At 38.9% G+C, this 18945-nt stretch overlaps 1 protein-coding gene across 25 annotated transcripts in view; it reads left to right on the top strand.

The window, feature by feature from the left end:
• Window positions 1-806: 806 nt before the first annotated feature.
• LOC109409788 (glycogenin-1) overlaps window positions 807-18945 on the top strand; it is a 132456-nt gene continuing 114317 nt past the window's right edge. For 4 of the 25 annotated variants that reach the window (XM_062854452.1, XM_062854448.1, XM_062854447.1 and 1 more), the window contains exon 1: window positions 808-1661. In XM_062854452.1, coding sequence (XP_062710436.1) covers window positions 1655-1661 — 7 coding nt within the window. In that variant the 5' untranslated portion in view covers window positions 808-1654. Of the gene's footprint in view, window positions 1662-18945 lie in introns of all 25 variants that reach the window. The other 21 variants (XM_062854450.1, XM_062854449.1, XM_062854453.1 and 18 more) reach the window with 12 other exon arrangements.

Raw genomic sequence — 18945 nt, 5'->3', positions numbered from 1 at the left:
TGCTCGATAATGTATGCTAATTTACAACATTTGAATAATCTCGCCTTTATTTAGCCTCAAATTTGAGACTTAAGAAGGGCAACTGATCATCTCGGAGAAACGCAAGGTCCACTGCACTATTGCTCTGGTTAGGGCAGTAAGGGCGTAATACTGTGGAGGACGCCCTAATTCTCCACAGGCTCCGTGTTTGGTTAGGTTTTTGTTAGACCCCCCTAACCATTCATTCCTTGACACGGTAAGCATAAAGCCGCATAACACCGTGAATTAGGGGTCAACTGTTTAGTGGACTCTTACCACTGGATCAGGCGGTCCGTAGTGTTATTCTTAGCCAACTAGTTGACCCGATGTGGCTAGCCACGTTAGCTAGGGAAAGATATTGTTTTTAAAGTTCCAGTTACACTTCTTCACTGAGCCCCTTAATCAGTTGGATCTCAGTACAGTTCATACCACTTCAGATCAATCATGGAGGAGCAACCATTATTGACATGTTTACTGAACAGTCAGTTTAAGCTGGTAAGCTATATCATATAAGCTTTTCTTTATTCGACCGGCCAAATTTTACGGCCTAATGGTTCCTTGGGGAGATTTTATGCTATTATCTGCTTGAAATTTAGGTATTTTGTGACTTGTACGAAGCAGAACGAGTATCTGGCCTCCCTGTATCGAAGAAAATCGTGAGCGAGAGAAAGAGAGTAATGCATAAAATGCACCTCAAATAATTTGAGTTGCCCTGCGCCCACCGTTCGTTGTCTGTCAGCACTTTCTCGACCACCCACCAGTAGTGGTCAGTCAGTGCAGTGCCAGGACGCGACGCCAGGACGTCGGCCAATTGAGATTGAGTGAGTGATCTCGATCGATCGAGCGTCGTATTGGTCAACCAACTGTATACCGTTACAACTGATCCTCACTCGTGTCCGACTCCTCAGAGCATTAGGACGCTTTTCGGTTTGGTTCAAGACTTGTGGTGACGGCGGTCTCGCGGTATTTCGTAGATCTATCTATTCTTCCTTAGTCCCGGAAGCTGTGTGTGGCCGGCCATCATTGTGCGATCATTCGCGCGGCATTTAGTTTACGACTGGACTTTTATTTTGCAAAAATATCGCCGGTTATTCGTCGTCGTCGCCGCCGTGTCGTGGAGTGAGCTATTTTTAGTCCATACTCCTTTCTTGTGCGCCTGCATGTTTTTCTACGGTCCGTGTCGCCTCCGTGCATCTACACATATCAGTATCAGCTTGTAGAGGTGAAAGTAGAAGAAGGGTGTCCATCCAAGCAACCGCGAGCGAGCGACATTCGCGCGAGTGCGAGATTCTCATTTTGGGCTATCGTCTTCTCGTCAGTCAGTCAGCAAGCAGTTCAGTGCCAGTGTTGAACAGAAACCAGTCAGCTTCGGTCGGACAATCTAGTGAGCTGTGAAATCCGTCGCGTTTCGGGTCGGAATCCAAAGCGGGGGAAGGTTTGAGTGCGTTTCGCCTACTTGGATTATAGGTATCCAACTTGAGTGAGTGAAAACGTGCAAAGTGACGATCAGTGCCTACTACTATTGTGTGAGCATTCTTCCGTACTTTCTTTTGGTACTTCTGTTCGTGTGTCGTTCAATAGCTGAAGAAGCTGAAAAAGGTTCCACCGCAGCGGCCATCGTCCAATACCAGCAAAAATGTCAAGTAAGTTTATTATCTTTTGTATCTATCCTTTCTATCCTTCTTTTCCTTGTCGAGAATTTTGGGTTTCGGATGCATTTGTGCTATCTGTGTGGTGTGGACCGGTTCGGAATTGAAAAGAGGAGGCACCCATAGGCAAAAGTGACCTCCCGATGACCTTGAGCGCATTCGACGGGTAGACGACGAAGTCCGGCCGACCGAAGGAGATTAGCCATGAAATTGCCATTTGCAATATTGAATAATTCGGATGTGTGCGATTCTACCGAAATGCCGGCAAATTGAAATTCACTCGAGGATGATGATCTATTTTTGGGACGACTTTTCTCCATCCGTCCATCCAGTTCGGTCGTTAGTAGGCGGATTGAGATTTAAAGACCAATTCTAAAATGAAACGGATTGTGTTGGCTAGGCCGACTAGATATCTGTCTGTCTAATTGTGGTTCTTGAGTTTATCGATGTGAGCGCAGTAATACACCGCAATCGATATGTAGCCTACTCGGTCGAATCGGATCTCTTTTGAAAGATGATGAGGAAGGGATAGGAAACAGCGCTCGAAGGTACGGGTGATTGTGTAATGCAACCGGCTTCTTCGATTCAGTTTGATGATGCGTAAGCGGCATGTGTCTACTGTAGATTGGGTGCAAACATGTGATCATGCCTTGGACCATGCAGTTTTAGCGGTGTAGAACAACAGTAACCAAGAGCATTGATTAATTGCCACGATAGTCGTTATGGAGAGGTTAAAGGACCACTCAATTAAGCGTAAATTAGGTACAACATCTATGTACACTGTGCACTGTTTTGTTGTATTTGTAGAGATAACATTTTGTACAGTTAGGGACAAAACTTTACGACATAGGGGACTGCTGCAAATGTTTAGTACGGTGCTCATACTGGTCAAAAACATTCTAGAAATACTTACGAAGATAATTAAGACAATATTGCAGGAAACATTTTTAGAAGCATTATATATTAGATAATTTCTGAATGTTGAAATTAAGAGGTATGCTCCGCTTGTTTTTTTTACAAGACTTCAATACATCCATTTTTATATTCATTTTTAAGTGTCTAGTATAGTGTACTCTATTGAAAAATTAAGAGTTCTGAAAAGTATTGAGTTTTTATCTTCCGATTATATATTCTAACAGAATCATTGATAATTGGTCCACAAACCATGAAATAACTCTCCACGGTTTCTTCAAATAATTTCTTGATTTCATTTAGATATTCACTGAAAATATGTCAAGGTAAAAATTATCTAAGCGAATTCGCTGCTTCTTTTTTTGTGGAGATACACTTCAAATTTCGCCAAGAAATTTTGAACTTTTAAGTAGAGTCTCCTCCAGATCGCTTAAAAGTTCAATTAGAAATTCATCCTTCTCCTGCCTTCACTTGCTTGCAGAAACCAAAAGTTTCGAATATGTGTATGTTATTTCAGTCGTGGAATTTCGTCTGATTTTTCTTTGGAAAATTCATTTGAAACCCTTTCATAAACTCGACCTAAAATTCATCCAGAAATTGGAAAACTAGATTTGTAGTTTACTGAGTGTAGATTTAGCTTAAGTTAAAATACACATAAATAAAAAAAATTGTAGTAATTTTTTGTATGGGGAGATTGTAAATTCTTCGTTTCCATAATGAAATGGTGCAAACAGCGTGGGTATAATGATTTCTTGACTAAATATAACTTCAGTAAATGATGTATTCAGAAATTTCTCTAAGGCTCTACATAGGGTAAAAGTGTCATTAGTAAACGTACGTTTCCAAATTCATCCTGTTAGAAACCAAAGTGATTTCGACACAGGTTGGTTCCGTCATTTTGGTTTTCATAGGTCACACTTCATTTTTTTTAAATATGCAAAAAAAGCAATACAAACAGTGCTGCAATCCTTTCTTTTGAGTAGGATTAAAATAATGGAATCCTGCTTATCAGTATAGACATGGTCTCCATATCATTTTGAAGATTCTTGTGCGATTTCCGTTGGAATCAAGACAGATATTCAATCAAAAATTGTTTGTTTCTTGGTCCACAAGTGTCGCAACTTTTTCGCGACTAGTGTGCTTGTGTTCGTGACAAGTTGATAGATGGTATTTAGTACCGTAAAACGGGGTATCATTGATCAGCAGGTTAACATTGATCGACTTGACCTGCCTCATGGAATGTTCAAATAAACAAATTTCAGTGCGATATTTTCTGCTCATGAATCGTATTTTGTTTTCTGATATTGGTTAGCTACTGAATGATATAAAATTCATGAAAATTGAGTCTTATAAACCTATAAATAAGTCGATATTTCCTAACTGGATGTTTGAATTCTCAGGCTGGCATGAATACTAGATACTATGTGAGGTTCGAAATCACTGGTCGCAATGACAAACCCGAACAGGAATAAAAAATATATATATATTTTAAACACCAGGTGTTTAAACCCGTTTGAAAAAGTTTTCACAGAAATTGCCACTTAAATATGACGGATCACATTTTAATCACTTGATTGACAAGGGCTAATTGGGCTGACACAAATTTCGATTTTCTCTTATGTCACACTCTCCACCCCCTCGGAAAACTTTAGTCGAAATTCAACATTTTGAGGGGGAACACCAATAAATTATTCGAGAAATTTTAAAACTTTAAGGTGAAATTAGAACCACCCAAAAAATGTCTTAACAAATTTGATGAGTTTTACGATTTTGTCAAATTGTTTAGGTATTTTTTCGTTAAATACGTTCATTATTTATCGTCTCCCCTTGACGAGTCAACGAGTACTGTGACAAAAAATGAGATTTGCTTCGTCCTTAAGGACAGACTTGTTAGAATCCCAACATGGCCGCCACAATGGCCGACTAGTAGAATTAAAAGGAATTTGCTCGTCCTTTCTAGTTTTTCTTTAAAAGAGTTATTCATTTTTTATTTTCTTTTGCAAAAGTGAAGTATTAGTGAAATGTTTTTAAATTAAACTAGAGTCTGAAATGTACTTCATAGTTTAACAGTCATGAACGCTTCAAAGATCCCCAAGTTCCTTAGAATTCAGGCCTATTGTATATGTTTTGTCAGCCTTTTTAGATGAAGAAAAATGAAAGTGTGTTTGATTCATTATTGCCATTTTATAATCAATATTAATTTAGTTGATGTCTTTTGGCGTCATAGATAAATTACGAAACGAACAAATCTCGCGTAACTTTTGAAAACGGCCGAACATACTTCTTTAACTGAATAGCGTTTCAATATCGAAAAATGTAACACGGGTTTCTTTTTTCCAGAGATGCCTTCAGGGATTTCTCCCCAAGGCTTTTCATTAATTACGTACGTAGTCTTTAAGGGGAAGAGCGGGGGTCCAGCCAAAGATAATGGTCTACACAATTTTTTGTATGGACGAAAGTCTACGAGCAAGGGGAAGAGGAGGCTGAGATTATCTGTATTTTGTCTACGTGGCTGATGAACGGTCCCTTGCTAGGATTGCTAAAGGAATTTATGTTGAGGTTTATTCGGTATATATCCTACTGGGATTACTTCAAGAGTTGATGCCGGCATTCTACCAGGGATTTCTGTGAAATCCCCATTCGAAGCCTACGAGAATTCACCCTGGATTTTTTCCGAAGATTTTTATAAGAATCACTTCACGAATGTCAATGAGAATTTTTCCAGACAATCCTCCTGTGCAAGGATGGGAACACTCACTTGCAAAGAATTACACTCACTTGCAGTTTTCTCTGCTCAGAAGCGTGCAATCGAAAAACGATCTATGGACGACTTTTGCCTTGTGATTTTGTCTAAAAGTTTGCTGAATAGAGTAGGGGTCGCACACGCATACAGAAGTCATGAGGGAGCTGCGAAGGCAACTCTCCACGAGGTGAATGTAAATTACACTCACCTCGTGGAGAGTCGCTTTCACAGCTCTATCACGACTTTAGGATTCGTGTGCGACCCTTACTCTATTCGGCAAAGTTTTAGACAAAACTACAAGACAAAAGCCGTCTATACATCGTTTTTTGATTGCACGCTTCTGAGCTGAGAAAATAGCAAGTGAGTGTAACTCTCTGCAAGTGAGTGTTCCCATCCCTGCTCCTGTGGTAGCTCCCGAAGGTTTCTTGGGATTCCTTTAGAAACTCCTGCTAGGGTTCCTCAAGAAATTCTTACTGCGATATTCTTGCAGGACCTTTTCCTTAAATTTCTACAGGAAGTCCTTATCTCTTAGAACTACTCCTAGGATTCATGCAGGAATTTACCTAGTAGATATTCTTTCAGAATTTCATCGTGTCTTCAGGAAATCCAGCTGATATTTCTCCTGAAATTCTATTGGGGATTCAGCAAGGAATTTCTCCGGAAATCCATCTAGGGATTTAAAAAAACATACAGGAAAGTCTTCCGTTATTTCTCCGCAAATTAATCAAACAATTTTACTCACGGAAACTCTTCAGGATTCCTGTATAGATTTCCCTATGGCAATATCCATTTGTTACGTAATGCTCTCAAATCGACGTTTATACACCCCCCCCCCTGCCGCTAGTTTTTTTTTGTATGCAAATCCTAGACTTTTTGCAAAGGAGTTTAACGCACCGTACTCCCCCCTCCCCCTAGAGGGGGATTTGTGGACGGCGCTTATAGGGTTTCTTTTATGGATTTCTCGGGGGCTTCTCTTGAGCTTCCTGCAAAATTTCCTCGTGGTATTTCTTCAGAAATATCTTTTGCCATTACTTAAGGAATTTCTCTTGTGATTTCCTTCGAAATTCCTGCATTAATACTCCTAGAGTTTCTTGCTGGGAATTCTCCTGGATTTCATGCTAGAACTTATCAAGCCTTCTCTGCTTGATTTCTCCAGGTATTGTTCCAGCTTACTCCCCTGAACTTTTTTCGGGAGTTCCTCCGTCGATTTCTCCAGGAATCTACAAAGATTTCTACTGGAATTTCTCCAATGATTCTTCAAGGAATTACTCTAGATTATTTTATAGAAATATCTCGAGAGATGCCTCTAGAGTTTTCTGCATAAATTACTCACGAGTTTCCTCCTGTAATTCCTCGAGTAATTTCTGAACGAATTCTGTCAGGGATTTTAAGAAGTTTCTCTAGGGATTCCTTCACCGAGATTCCTTCAAAGATTTTGGATTTTTTTTAAATTGAAAATTTAACCACCTATACAGCTCATTTCAGAAGCTGAGCCTGAGAATATGATATATGAAAATCATGTGCGGCTAGACCATGGTCTACAAGATGCAGTTCTACAAGATAGTCACGGAAAACCGTTCTGTTTTTTTTTTTTAATATTTCAGGTAAATGTCATTGACTACCTTCAAAAAATTTCAATTGATAATCATGGTGAATATGAATTGGCATTTTTCGATTTTTCCTGCTTTGTCAACCCCAGATGCTACCAAGGGCTGACAAAATCGGGTCCTCACTGTAATACAAGTACAGTGATTGTGATCTATTGATGTTATTTTTGTTAACCCGGGAGCGGTCGCGTCGTGTACTGAGTACACGCACCATGAAATTTGCTCGCATGTGATACACAGCGTGATCGCTGCAAGTAGTCAAAGACGCGACTGCTCGAGGGTTAAGGATCATCCAAAAACTTTATGAAGTGTAGGTGCAGAATCTACGAGCGAGATGTGTGTACTATGTATGATTTATCTTTATGCCACAGACCCATGACCCCTCTAACAAGTAAATGAAGTATTGTATTACGCTGGTACAGATATTCCAAGATTTCCTGGAATATAAACCTTCATGCCTACAAGCATAACCGGTGCTCGTGCAGGTTTGCAAAGGTCTATAATGGTCCATGAAGGAATGTGAAGGATCGCAAAGTTCTGCCATGGTTATTGAGGATTATTCAAGGACTTTAAAGGGTTGCAAATATGTATATACGAGGTCAATTCAGGTCTGTGATGATCTACGAATAAATGCAAGAAAATGTGCACATTCTGTAAAAGTCTGCAAAAGTTTATTTTTGTTTTTAAGACTCCGAAAACAAATATTGTTGTTCATGTTGTAGAACTTCTCTGCTGAACTTCATAGGGTTGTTGTGCCTAGAATTTTTTTAAATTTGTAAACAACAAAGCAAGTCATGACTAGAGGTTGGTTATGAATCATGTAGATCAAGTTTTAGTCAGGTCAGATCCTGTTTTCCAAGCATGAACTTAAAAACGTGTTTGTGTAACGCAGAGTTGGGATTGACTCAGTTTTTTTTTTTAGAAAACACCATGAAACCCTTACATTATTCTCAGATCAAAGAGTACAACCGTAATTGAATAAGTCAAGTAGAGCATTTAAGGTGAAACTGGAAGCATTTTTTTATTTTTTCGGTTTTTGATTTTTTATTAAATAACGAAGCAATATTTTCAAAATCGGTTTTCGTGCACATGGATCAAGGTATCTTCTGATTTTTTTTTGAGATGAAAAATGTTTTCCATTTTTGCAGAAACCATTTTTTTGTGGAATTTTGTTCATAAATGGTTTCTGCAAAAACGAAAAATATTTTCCACTACAAAAAAAAAATCAGAAGATATCTTGAACCATACTCTACATGTGCACGAAAACCGATTTTGAAAATATTGCTTCGTTATTTAATAAAAAATCAAAAACCAAAAAGTGAGGAAATGCTTCCAGTTTCGCCTTAAGTGCTTAATTTCCATATCAAAACATGAAATTTCTCCCAGAAAACTGCGTGTAAATGTAAATTTGTTGAGTACTGAGTGAAAAACTCAGTGAATATCGTTATCAATTATCGTCATCTGTGTAAAATGTTATTTTTATAGTTATGTCATAATTCTGTTGTGCTATTCGTGATGTTTTCTCATTGATTGCGTTGTTTTTTCGTCAAAACACGCTTCGCTAAGAGATCCAAGGCCAGACTTAGAATCTACTATGGTTGATCTATTGAGAATTCACAATTTTTGTTTAAAAAAAATAAGTCATAAAGTAGGGTAAATCGCCAATTGTTGCATACTTCATGCTTCTCTTATGAGATGTGCAACAATTGTGAAATGAGCAAATGCTGTGAAGGTTTGACAAATGACGATCAAGCGTCGCCGACAAATTGAGTAAACTTGGAGAATAGCAGCTATTAGCAGCCAAATTTGAGCTCAATGTCTACCAGGAATCCTAAAGAAAGACAGAAGTACATGGTGTCGATGCGAAACTTGTTTTGTATGGAATGTTTTGTACACAGCAAGTAATTTTGTAATATCCAGGCGCGTAATTTCTGGCAACGTATCCATTTGCAAACGTAATTTCACTCGGATACGAATGGGTGACAAAACGTCGAAAGACAAAACGTCGAATGCCAAAACGTCGAATGCCAAAACGTCGAAAGGACAAAACGTCGAAGGGACAAAACGTCGAAAGGACAAGTCGTCGAAAAGTGTGTAACTGTTCGCAGTTCAGTGTGGATTTTTTTTAGATTTTGTGTGGATCGATTTAATTCTGTTGATAGCCTGAGAGGGGTGGCGATACGGTGATCCACTAAGATGACAGGATGACGAACTAATTAACGGGGACACACTAATTATGTCTCATTATCTCGGGTCACTGCCCAAGCGCTGAAGGTCAGTGACTCATTTTGCACTCAATGATGCTTCAGACCCGAGTTGAAACCACCAGCTGTGTAAAGATTATTGTGTGGATAGTTGGCATTGTTGTGCTTCTACCATATTCTGGAATACCGGATGAATTTCGGAGAAGGACAGCCGTAACAAAACCAGACGCCTTTGAAGGAATAATGCGCCCGGTGATCGCCATCGCCACCCTAAAGGTGCCAGAGATCCGGCCGACGATAGCTAGAGGCCGCCATCGTAGCCACCCCGAAGGAAGTTGTGACGTAATGCTGGAAATTTGTACAAGGTGCCACTGACATTGTGCCACTCGCAGTGTTGCATTTGAACGCTATCAATTTGCGTTGAAGTTCAAAAACGGCACGCTGCGATCAAACATATTGGAACATTGTTCAGTTCAAAAATTGGAACGCACGTGAATACCAATATGCCAACATGGTACCCTGGTACCTGGTAGACTGAAATGGTTATGTTTCAACCATTATTTCACCAATTTCTAGCCTAGCAATCTTGGGCAGATTCGATTCAGAAACTCACCACCCTCAATTGAGAGGGGGAACCGGTTCGGTCACCGTGGATTACCGGAAAATCCGGATCTCGCTGCAGAATCTTAATGCCCGATGCCAAAATATTTCACTTTAGGGGAGACTGAGGAGACTTGATCCCTGGGGAGACTTGTTCCCCCCATATTTGCTCGGAATCAAAAACATTTTTCTTCTAGCATAATTTTTCCAAAACTACTCCTTGACAAACGACTATGTTTTGGCTACAAGTGATTTCAATTGTACATTGCATTATTTTTTAACGGCTGATGGTTCGTTTTCAGTCCTTCAGAAATCTTTTAGACGATCCCGAAAAATCTCAATAACTTTGTGAAAATTGAACCAAATCGTGTCAAAATTTCACAGCACATAGTTTAAATAAAATACTTTCAAACTTATTTATCCAAATAAGGCTGTTGTTAACATATTTTTATCAAATCAGCTTAGTATACAAAACTGTGACATGGGGAGACTTGATCCCTCGAGGATTACACACACATTATAAATGTGAAAAATAAAATTCTATTCGGAAGCCTCTATTTACTTGGAATTCTAGTCTATTCAACGATAAAATTTGTCAGATAATTATAACTTTAGTACAAACCAAGAAAAGGGGGATCAAGTCTCCCCATTTTGAAAATACGGCATATCCTTAAAAATTTAAGGAAATCTTACGATTTCAAACACTCCATATTCATCGAAAATACAAGAAAACTTGAAAAGAAAATGAATAGGAAGACTCGGGAGTGATTTTCCCTTTAAATAAACCATGTGCTCAAAGGGGGATCAAGTGTCACTCATTTTTGAAAAATACATCATAAGACATGCCTCCATAAAAACACAGTTTTGAAAACTTTAACAATAATTTAAAGGCCTTCTGCTGCATATTAACTTGCAATACATGTTTACCTGCCATTTTAGACGGAAATCGGATCTAGTTTTGTGTTTTTTTTTTATAGTTTCAGGTAAATTAAGAAAAAGGGATCAAGTCTCCCCAGTCTCCCCTATTGTGGTGCATATTTTCGCGCAACAACGCATGTATGCCGATGCGTCACGAAGCCCTAGGGCAGCACCTTGGTTAGGACGCACATATTGCGGCGCTCATAATAAATCCACATTGGGCGGCGGCGATATGGCCGCTAAGAGATACCCGCGATACAGACGCAATGTCAAAATCGAACAGATACTGTCATCCACCCAGTAGCATCGCAGCAGCCTTCAGGCCGTTCATATCAAAACAACAGTTGGCACAATGGCAACTCAGGTGGCCAGAAATCGTAATAACATTTATCGCGACATTGTTTCACTATAATACGCACACGCATCACCTCGTCGGCTTTGTGTTTAATATTTAATCGGGATGTTATTTGGTGATGCTACAGGATGCTGCGGCGGTATCTTCTCCATTTTCCACATTGCGTCTGTATCGCGTGCATCTCCTCGCGGCCATATCGCCGCAGCCTCATGTGGATTTGATATAAGCGCCGCATGCAAAATTTCTGACCATCAGGTCGCTCATAGTGGTGCGCTCATATTTTGACAACTTGATGGAAAAGAAGAAGACAAACGCGTTTCGCGGATTTATCTTGCAAGGCACAATAAGATTTGATGACACATCCAAGCTCAGCTCATATTTAGCTCGCGTTTAGTTCAATTGCAACACTGGGTGCCAGTAGAAGGGACTCCAAAGAAGTAAGAGAAGAAAAGGCCGGGAAAGTCCGGGAATAAATGATGTTACACTTAACGTCACGTGATGTGAGTTTTTATATACGACAGTGCGAAAATTCCCTACCCGCGAAGAACTGGTCAAGAAACATGCCCACCCTGAGGTGTTGTTTCAGGGAGCCTCAGGAAGGCTCCCCACTGAACTAGTTGTCAGATACAAGTGAAAGAATGAGTATCCTTTAAAAGAATAAAGAACTCTCTATTTACTTAGATTACTCTTTTTCGACGTTTTGTCCTTTCGACGTTTTGTCCCTTTCGACGTTTTGGCATTCGACGTTTTGGCATTCGACGTTTTGGCATTCGACGTTCTGGCATTCGACGTTTTGTCTTTCGACGTTTTGTCCCTAAGCCTGTCACGTTGATACTAAAAATTGTACAGAGTTGCCAGCATAAAATAAAACAAAGTTACCCATGATTTAAACGTCATTACACTTCTGTGTCTCATCTGCATCAGTTTAAATTTGGTGCAGTTGGTTGAGCATGAGATTGTGGATTCGAAGATTCAAGGTTCGAGTCCTGGAATAGCATTTTTTTGCGTCTCGATCCTGCTATAAGTTGATGAAACTACGCACTGCATCTCATTGCAATTTGGCATCATAGCATTGTTTCGGAACCGTAGGGTGCATAGTAAGAATGAAGTTTCCCTTCATCGTGTAGTTGTGCTGATTTATGGGTAGATAGAGTAAGCTCCACCCACAGTTGTCTGTAAAATGTTGCATCCAGAAGCAGTTCCATCATCGTATTGAATTGTTTTCGCTAAATTGATCATTATCAAACGGATGCTCAATATTTCGCCCAGCTGATCTCGTCGACACTATTTATTGTCAACAAGTATAAACTAAATATCTAGCTAGTCCTGGAATGGGCTTAATTGGCAGGTCCCGATCATTATTCTTTGGGAGATTGCGTGTAAGTCATGGCAGATTCATCATCCTAACTGCTACAATAAAAGAAAAAAAAGTTTATCATGTATTTGAGCTTGAACCAGGGACCTTCTGATCCGCAAGCTCGAGACTTATCATCTGCACCATTTCTGATACTTAAATCAAAAGACATTAGAATACGATGGCATGACGTCTTAATCATGGGTAACTTTGTTTTAATTCGTGCTGGTAACTCTGTGCGATTTTTAGTATCAACGTGACATACTTTTGATAATTAGTCAATGAAAACGAATTCCTACACAAAAACGATGTATGGACGAAATGTTCGTTATACAAAGGAGTAATCGCTAATTAATTTAGTCACCTAAAACAATGTAAAATTACATGACTTTTATATGTAAAATCGTAAAAATATCGTGTTTATTCGTGATTTTTTAACTAAAATTGTTGAATAACTTTGAAACACGCAATTTAAACACCGTAGTGTCTTCGGTAAAGTTGTAGAGTATTGTTCTAACTATACCTTAACGGTATCTCCGGCATCTTTTCGGAGCAATTTTGTGAATTTTTGAGTAAATTTCTGTGAAAACTGCTAAAAAAACACAAAATCGATTTGATACACCTTTAAATCTTCATCAATTTGGCTCAATTTTGGACTGAAGACTTGGTTTTACATGTGGATTGATAATTTGATGTGTCACGGTGAATCGGAGAAAAAAAGTTTCAAAGTGAACAGGTCTAATGTACACCCTAATTGGCAACGGAAAGTATCAACAAACCCGTTTCAACGGAAGGAGTATCATATTTATCACCCACTTTCTAACTCGGTGAAATAGCCGAAATGTAAGGGATATGCCTCACTAATCAACGGGTCTATTTACGAATCCATGACAATATTTTACTTATATATGATTCATCCATGGATCCGGTTCTAGCGATTGCTAGATCCACTTTCAAGCTACGGCGGCTAATTTGCGGCGTGGAAAGGATGTAATTTGTACATCATTTTTACGACGCGACTGATGTGCAGCGAAAACGATGTGATATCACAAGTTTTTTTGCTGTGTGTGAGAATAATGTTTTTTTTTCAGGCATTATTTAATAGTTATACCTACAATCAGTTTTTCTACGTGTGGTATGTCAGCTATTAATAAGCTTTAAGAAACTTTTTTTTTTAATTTCTGAAGTTGTCATTCAAGCCAATGATACACAAAGCTTTTACAGGTCCAAGTGATCTTCCTTCAACTACCGTCTACCTCTGTTGGTTTGAACGACACCTCATGCAAAGCAACGGGGTTACTTTTTACATAATATGAACATCTAGTAACCTTGTTAACATCGAACAATACCAAGGATGGTAATCTGGTGATCATGATAGGATCCCAAATGTGTCGCGGTTGGAAAGCATCGCGCGATCATAGCAACAACGATAGAGTTTTGTCGTCAAGCATTCATAACCAACCATGCTCCACGAATAATGAATCGCTCGGCATGTGCGACCGCGATGCGATCGTTATCATGAAGTCGAAATGATAAATTTCGATTTTCGGTCACTTTTTGTGCATTCTTATTGCTGAAGCTTTACGATATGCATATGAAGCTAATATTCCTGGTCATGAATTCGGGTTCCGGGTGAATAAGTGGCATTAATCGTGATGAATAAAGTTTATCGCGACTTGTAACGTAACATGATCCGATAACGATAGATCCCGCGATAAAGCATGCATCAGATCCTTTGATTGCTCTGTGATACGGACACAGTAAGAGGATGTCGCATCATGCTACCGCATGAGCAACGGCTATCTTTGATTGTTGGTATCGTGTATCATTTGTCGTTAGAAGTGATTTTCTATTCAATTCGCTTTATTTTGAAGACTTTCAGCCTCGGGCAAGTGATTTTCTTCCATCCTTGAACAATACACTGAAGGTAACCCTTTTTGCTGTTTTGTTTTGGTTTTGCGTTCCGTTTCACTCCGTTCCATAAACAGAATGACGTTTGAACCATTTTTAGTTTGAAAGATGTGCAAATTAGCGGGGGACAAATTAAAAAGTGTTCAGATTAGATGCGGTCAAACCAACGAGGGTAGACGGTACTGAGCCTAAATTTCAAATTGTATAAAGTCAATTTTCGGTTTTTGGCCACCTGAATACAATCTGGAGTTCAATTTGATTAGTTTTTATGTACCTCAGAACCACAGCAAACTTACGATTCAGTAAAATCCAACTCTAGAAATCAGTTTTTGGTTCTTGGGGAACCATGGGCTATGATTTTTTGTTTTGTCCGTCACTGTACAATCACCTACTGCTGGAATTAGGTGTTGTTGATAACGCGACGGCATCGGCGGTGGTGCAACGATGACCTCTCTCATCTCGGAAGGGAAAGAATGGAAAAACGCGTGCTTTTGGAACCCGGTCGGATCGGATGTACCTTCTTGCCAGCAAATGTGCATCATCGGTTCTGTTATCACGACAGTCAGTGCTGGGTTACATAAACAATATGACTGTGATAAGCCGACTGTGGATTAATTGTGTTTTTTCAGATTTTGAGTTGTGGCATTCAAGAGTAGCACATGCAGCGTTGTGAGTTATTTTTATGGAATTGCAGTTAACGAAAGTGCGGATGTCGGGATTTAACATTTGCACAAACGGGAGTCCGGTGATATCTGGCCTGCTGGTATATTAGGTGGCTCTCCTTTGAGGTGACCTCTAATCAGCAATAAAATAAATCTTATCTGTTTGTTAATATACTTCAGATTTTAACCCTAATTTCCGTCGTTTTCGATGGCAAAATTCAATAGAAAAATATATTTGAAGTGATTTATCGTTACGAAAACAACGTGTTATCACACTCTCCTAGTTTTTAACATTGTATACTTCAACGTGTAGTGAAACGTGACCAACAAATAATACAACTCATTGATGATCGCGGCCGATTTATTTAATTACAAAATGCACAAATATAAACCCTCTTCGATGTTGTTTTCTGTAAAAACTGATCGTTGATCCTTTTAGATAGATGATTGACGTCAGTCAAAGGAGGGGGCACGTTGTGTATACAATCCGAACGCGACAAACGTCTTTCCTAGCTCCGAATCTGATTTTACCGGCGACTAGGGTATTGGTTCCCTTATTCAGCATGTGGCTCCCATTTTCATCCTACGAAAAACAAAGGATTGAAGCGCTGTTTGTTTTGTTTCTTATTTTTATATTTTTTGTTAGAAGTGAGCATGCATGAAAACAAAAAGAACGGAATCAATCAGTGCCGTATTCGTTTGTATTCGAATAGGATGAATATGGGAGCGTGAGATTACTGATGGAACACATACCCTACCTAGGTATAAATAGGCGACGTCAGAAAAGTTTACGGGTTCTACTATAGATCGATGCATCCGCTGACTGGCAGCGAACACCGTATCAGGGGTGTGCGATCATCTTAGTAGGCGACCGGTTGTTATCAATAGTTAAAAGTAATGGTGTTTGTATTTGCGCTTTGAAGTAGGGTTTTCAGGCGACATATTTTGAGTCGCTTACTTCATGTATATCGCGCCACTTGGGCGGTGGCTTCTATATTCGTCTGTTTTCCACTATAACTCAGTCAATTTTGAACCAATCGATTTGAAATGAAAATGAAAATACACGGGTAGATACTATACCTATCTCACCACGGTCAAAAGTTGTGTCAATTGGTTCAAATTTGAATGAGTTATAGTGGAAAACAGACGAATATAGAAGCCACCGCCCAAGTGGCGCGATTCCCTACTTGTTTTCAATTGGATCTATTCGGAGTTGCCGCGGTTTCTCCCTGTTACCATGTACAGATCCCAAGAGAACGATTGCCTACTTCGTTTGAACAGGTTGCGATGAGCTCACGACAATATTTTCTCAATGAATCCTATCGCCAATCCTCAACTTTCCTTTTGAACGCACGTTGCCAGCAAACCAAAAACGCGTGATTTAATTTTAGACAGAACATAAACAAAACCATCACAATAATGATCATCACCATCACCGCCGTCATAGGAACCCACCTCGTGTCAGCGCAGATTAAGAGAATGTGACCACTCGCTTGAAAGAAAAAGCATAGCGAGAAAGTGATTAAAGAAGTACTGAACTGACCGAGGCCTTGAAAGTCTCCGTCCGGATTGCTGCGATGCCACACGAACGCGACTCGATTGCATTTCAGCAACCGTTGAACAAGTTTGTAACTAGCCATGTGCACATTCGGGATTTGAGAGCCAGACTCGCAGCAATATCATTCGTCACATTATATTGTGAGTTGGTTTTTCTTGCGTGGTTAGAAATAAAATGAAGTTGATGACATGTTTTAGAGTTCAATGGATGCATCCCAAACACTGCGAAACTTGCTTGGTGGATTATAAATAGTTTTTGTCCGTTCGAGAATTCTGTGTTGAGGAAATTGATGAGCTGTGGGAATTTTGTCAAAACATCGGTCCACGAATACATAGAATGTACCGTGGATACACAGCTATGGATCACACACGGTTACGGATCAATTCGATTTCGATGTTTACACTATACTATGCCACGCCATGTCATGCTAAGCTGCAACATACGACCGTAAACATCGAATTGATCCGTAACCGTGTGTGATCCATAACTATGTATCCACCTGTATCCACGATATGCTTTCGTTAACAATGTAATTTATATTATTTTCTTCTTGCGGAATTGTCAATGGTGCACACGTTGACTAGAAATTGTATAATATAGTACACTATCTACTTGGTTATCAAACATAAAGCACCATAGCGACATAGTGACGGTGAAACATATTTAACACCATTTCATGAAGATCCTAGATATAATCAGTTACTTGTAGGTACCAGAGTTGCGCAACATAGAAGGCGGGTAAATATCAAATTGATGATTGACATTCAGCTCATTAGTATCACAGAAACAGATTTTCTTATGAAAAAACGACACACTTCAAGCAAATTTAACTCATCTTTGTTAGATAGATCGAAGTAACCATGTCGAAAATGTTTAAATTTGTTTATGATCCATAATTCGTCAATGAACTCAACTTAAAATGTGATTTTGAGCTGATTTCCATCAATTTGATTTTAATTTCATCACTTCAATGTATGGATAGCGAATATGTCAATCACTAGTATATGTTGATGTTATTTAACGTAAAAGTCTATCAAAGTTAGATGATTTACGATATCTTATCAACATTGTGCCTTTATGGTAATGACAGTATAAATAAACGTTGGTTCTAGAATGCAATGGATGAGCATTTACCAAGCTACTTGGATCTTTCTAACAAAGAGGAGTTGAATTTGCTTGAAGTGTGTCGTTTTTCATATGAAAATCTGTTTTTACTCAATATAATTTTATGTGTTGATTTTTTCGCAATATTTTGTTCTGGGCACTTTCAGAGCAGCCAAAAACTCACAATTTTGTCGAAGACGCCAAGTTTGTATCTCATCAATTTTCAAAATTACAACTGCTTTTCTATGAAAAAAATCGAATTTTTGAAATTTAATAAAAAGCTACAAACAAAAAAGGTACCTGCAGTTTTTTCACCATAAATAGATCAAAGTACGATCTCTTCAATGCAACCGAGAGAATGAAAATTCGTTTGCTCCATTTTGAGATATGACTTTTTGAAAAAAGTGATTTTTCGAAGAAAAATGCCAATATCTTTTTAACTATGAGAGTTAGTACATTGAGCTCTTAAGAAAAAATATGTGTCGTTGACAATTCTAAAAGTGCTCGGAACAAAGTATTTACGAGAAACGAACGAATTAAAAGTTATTGTAAGAAAACTGATTTTCATGGGTCGCCCTAACATGAATCTTTAAAAAAATATAAGTTAGGAACCATAAGAGATAGAATAATGGTTTCTTCGGAAAACTTGCTCCAAATAAGTTTTTTCACAACTTTGTAGAACATATTGTAAAAGTACATACACCGATTAAAAAGCAGATGTTTGGATCAGCTAAACTAGAGGGACCACCCTAATTTCACAATAATGAGAAAAAAAGGTTGAAAAAATAAGAAGAAACTTTCCCAAAGACACCATGTATCTAAAACTTAAGGTTTAGGTACAAACATTTTTGTCTTCGTAAATACGGCTCTGGACCCATTGTGCATTGATGGTGGCAGATTGCAACTCTGGTTTGTAGCCGACTAGCTAAAGCAGATGCGATGCGTATGTAATTACATCTGTGGTTATGTATTTAGTTCAAGTTGCGGCGTTAACGAGAGTACCTTCCAGGAATGGTACCTCTCTCTAGCAGCTGCTTTATCTTTATTGCCAAGATTTTCAGTCCAAAAGGAGTTTGTCTCACAACCAACGACTTTACTTTCCTCGACAAACCTGTGACTCTGTAGGGATTGAGATTCGACTTCGGGTGACTTGAGAGGCATATGTAAAACTAACTTTCCCATAGATTACGGACTTAATATTGACAGAGCATTGATTTCGGAGAATGAGAAGTGAGAAAAAGCAACTATGCAAATCGAGTTAGCCTTGCCTGCTGATATAGTGCTATTAAAGAGCTGACGTGCTCTATATTGGTACTAAAGCCTCAAAAAGGCGAAACTTTTTGCTGTTTT

This window comes from Aedes albopictus, chromosome 2 (assembly GCF_035046485.1).
Source record: "Aedes albopictus strain Foshan chromosome 2, AalbF5, whole genome shotgun sequence".
Lineage (NCBI taxonomy): Eukaryota > Metazoa > Arthropoda > Insecta > Diptera > Culicidae > Aedes > Aedes albopictus.
The sequence above is the reverse complement of the archived record's forward strand: the minus strand, read 5'-3'. Positions and strand labels throughout refer to the sequence as shown.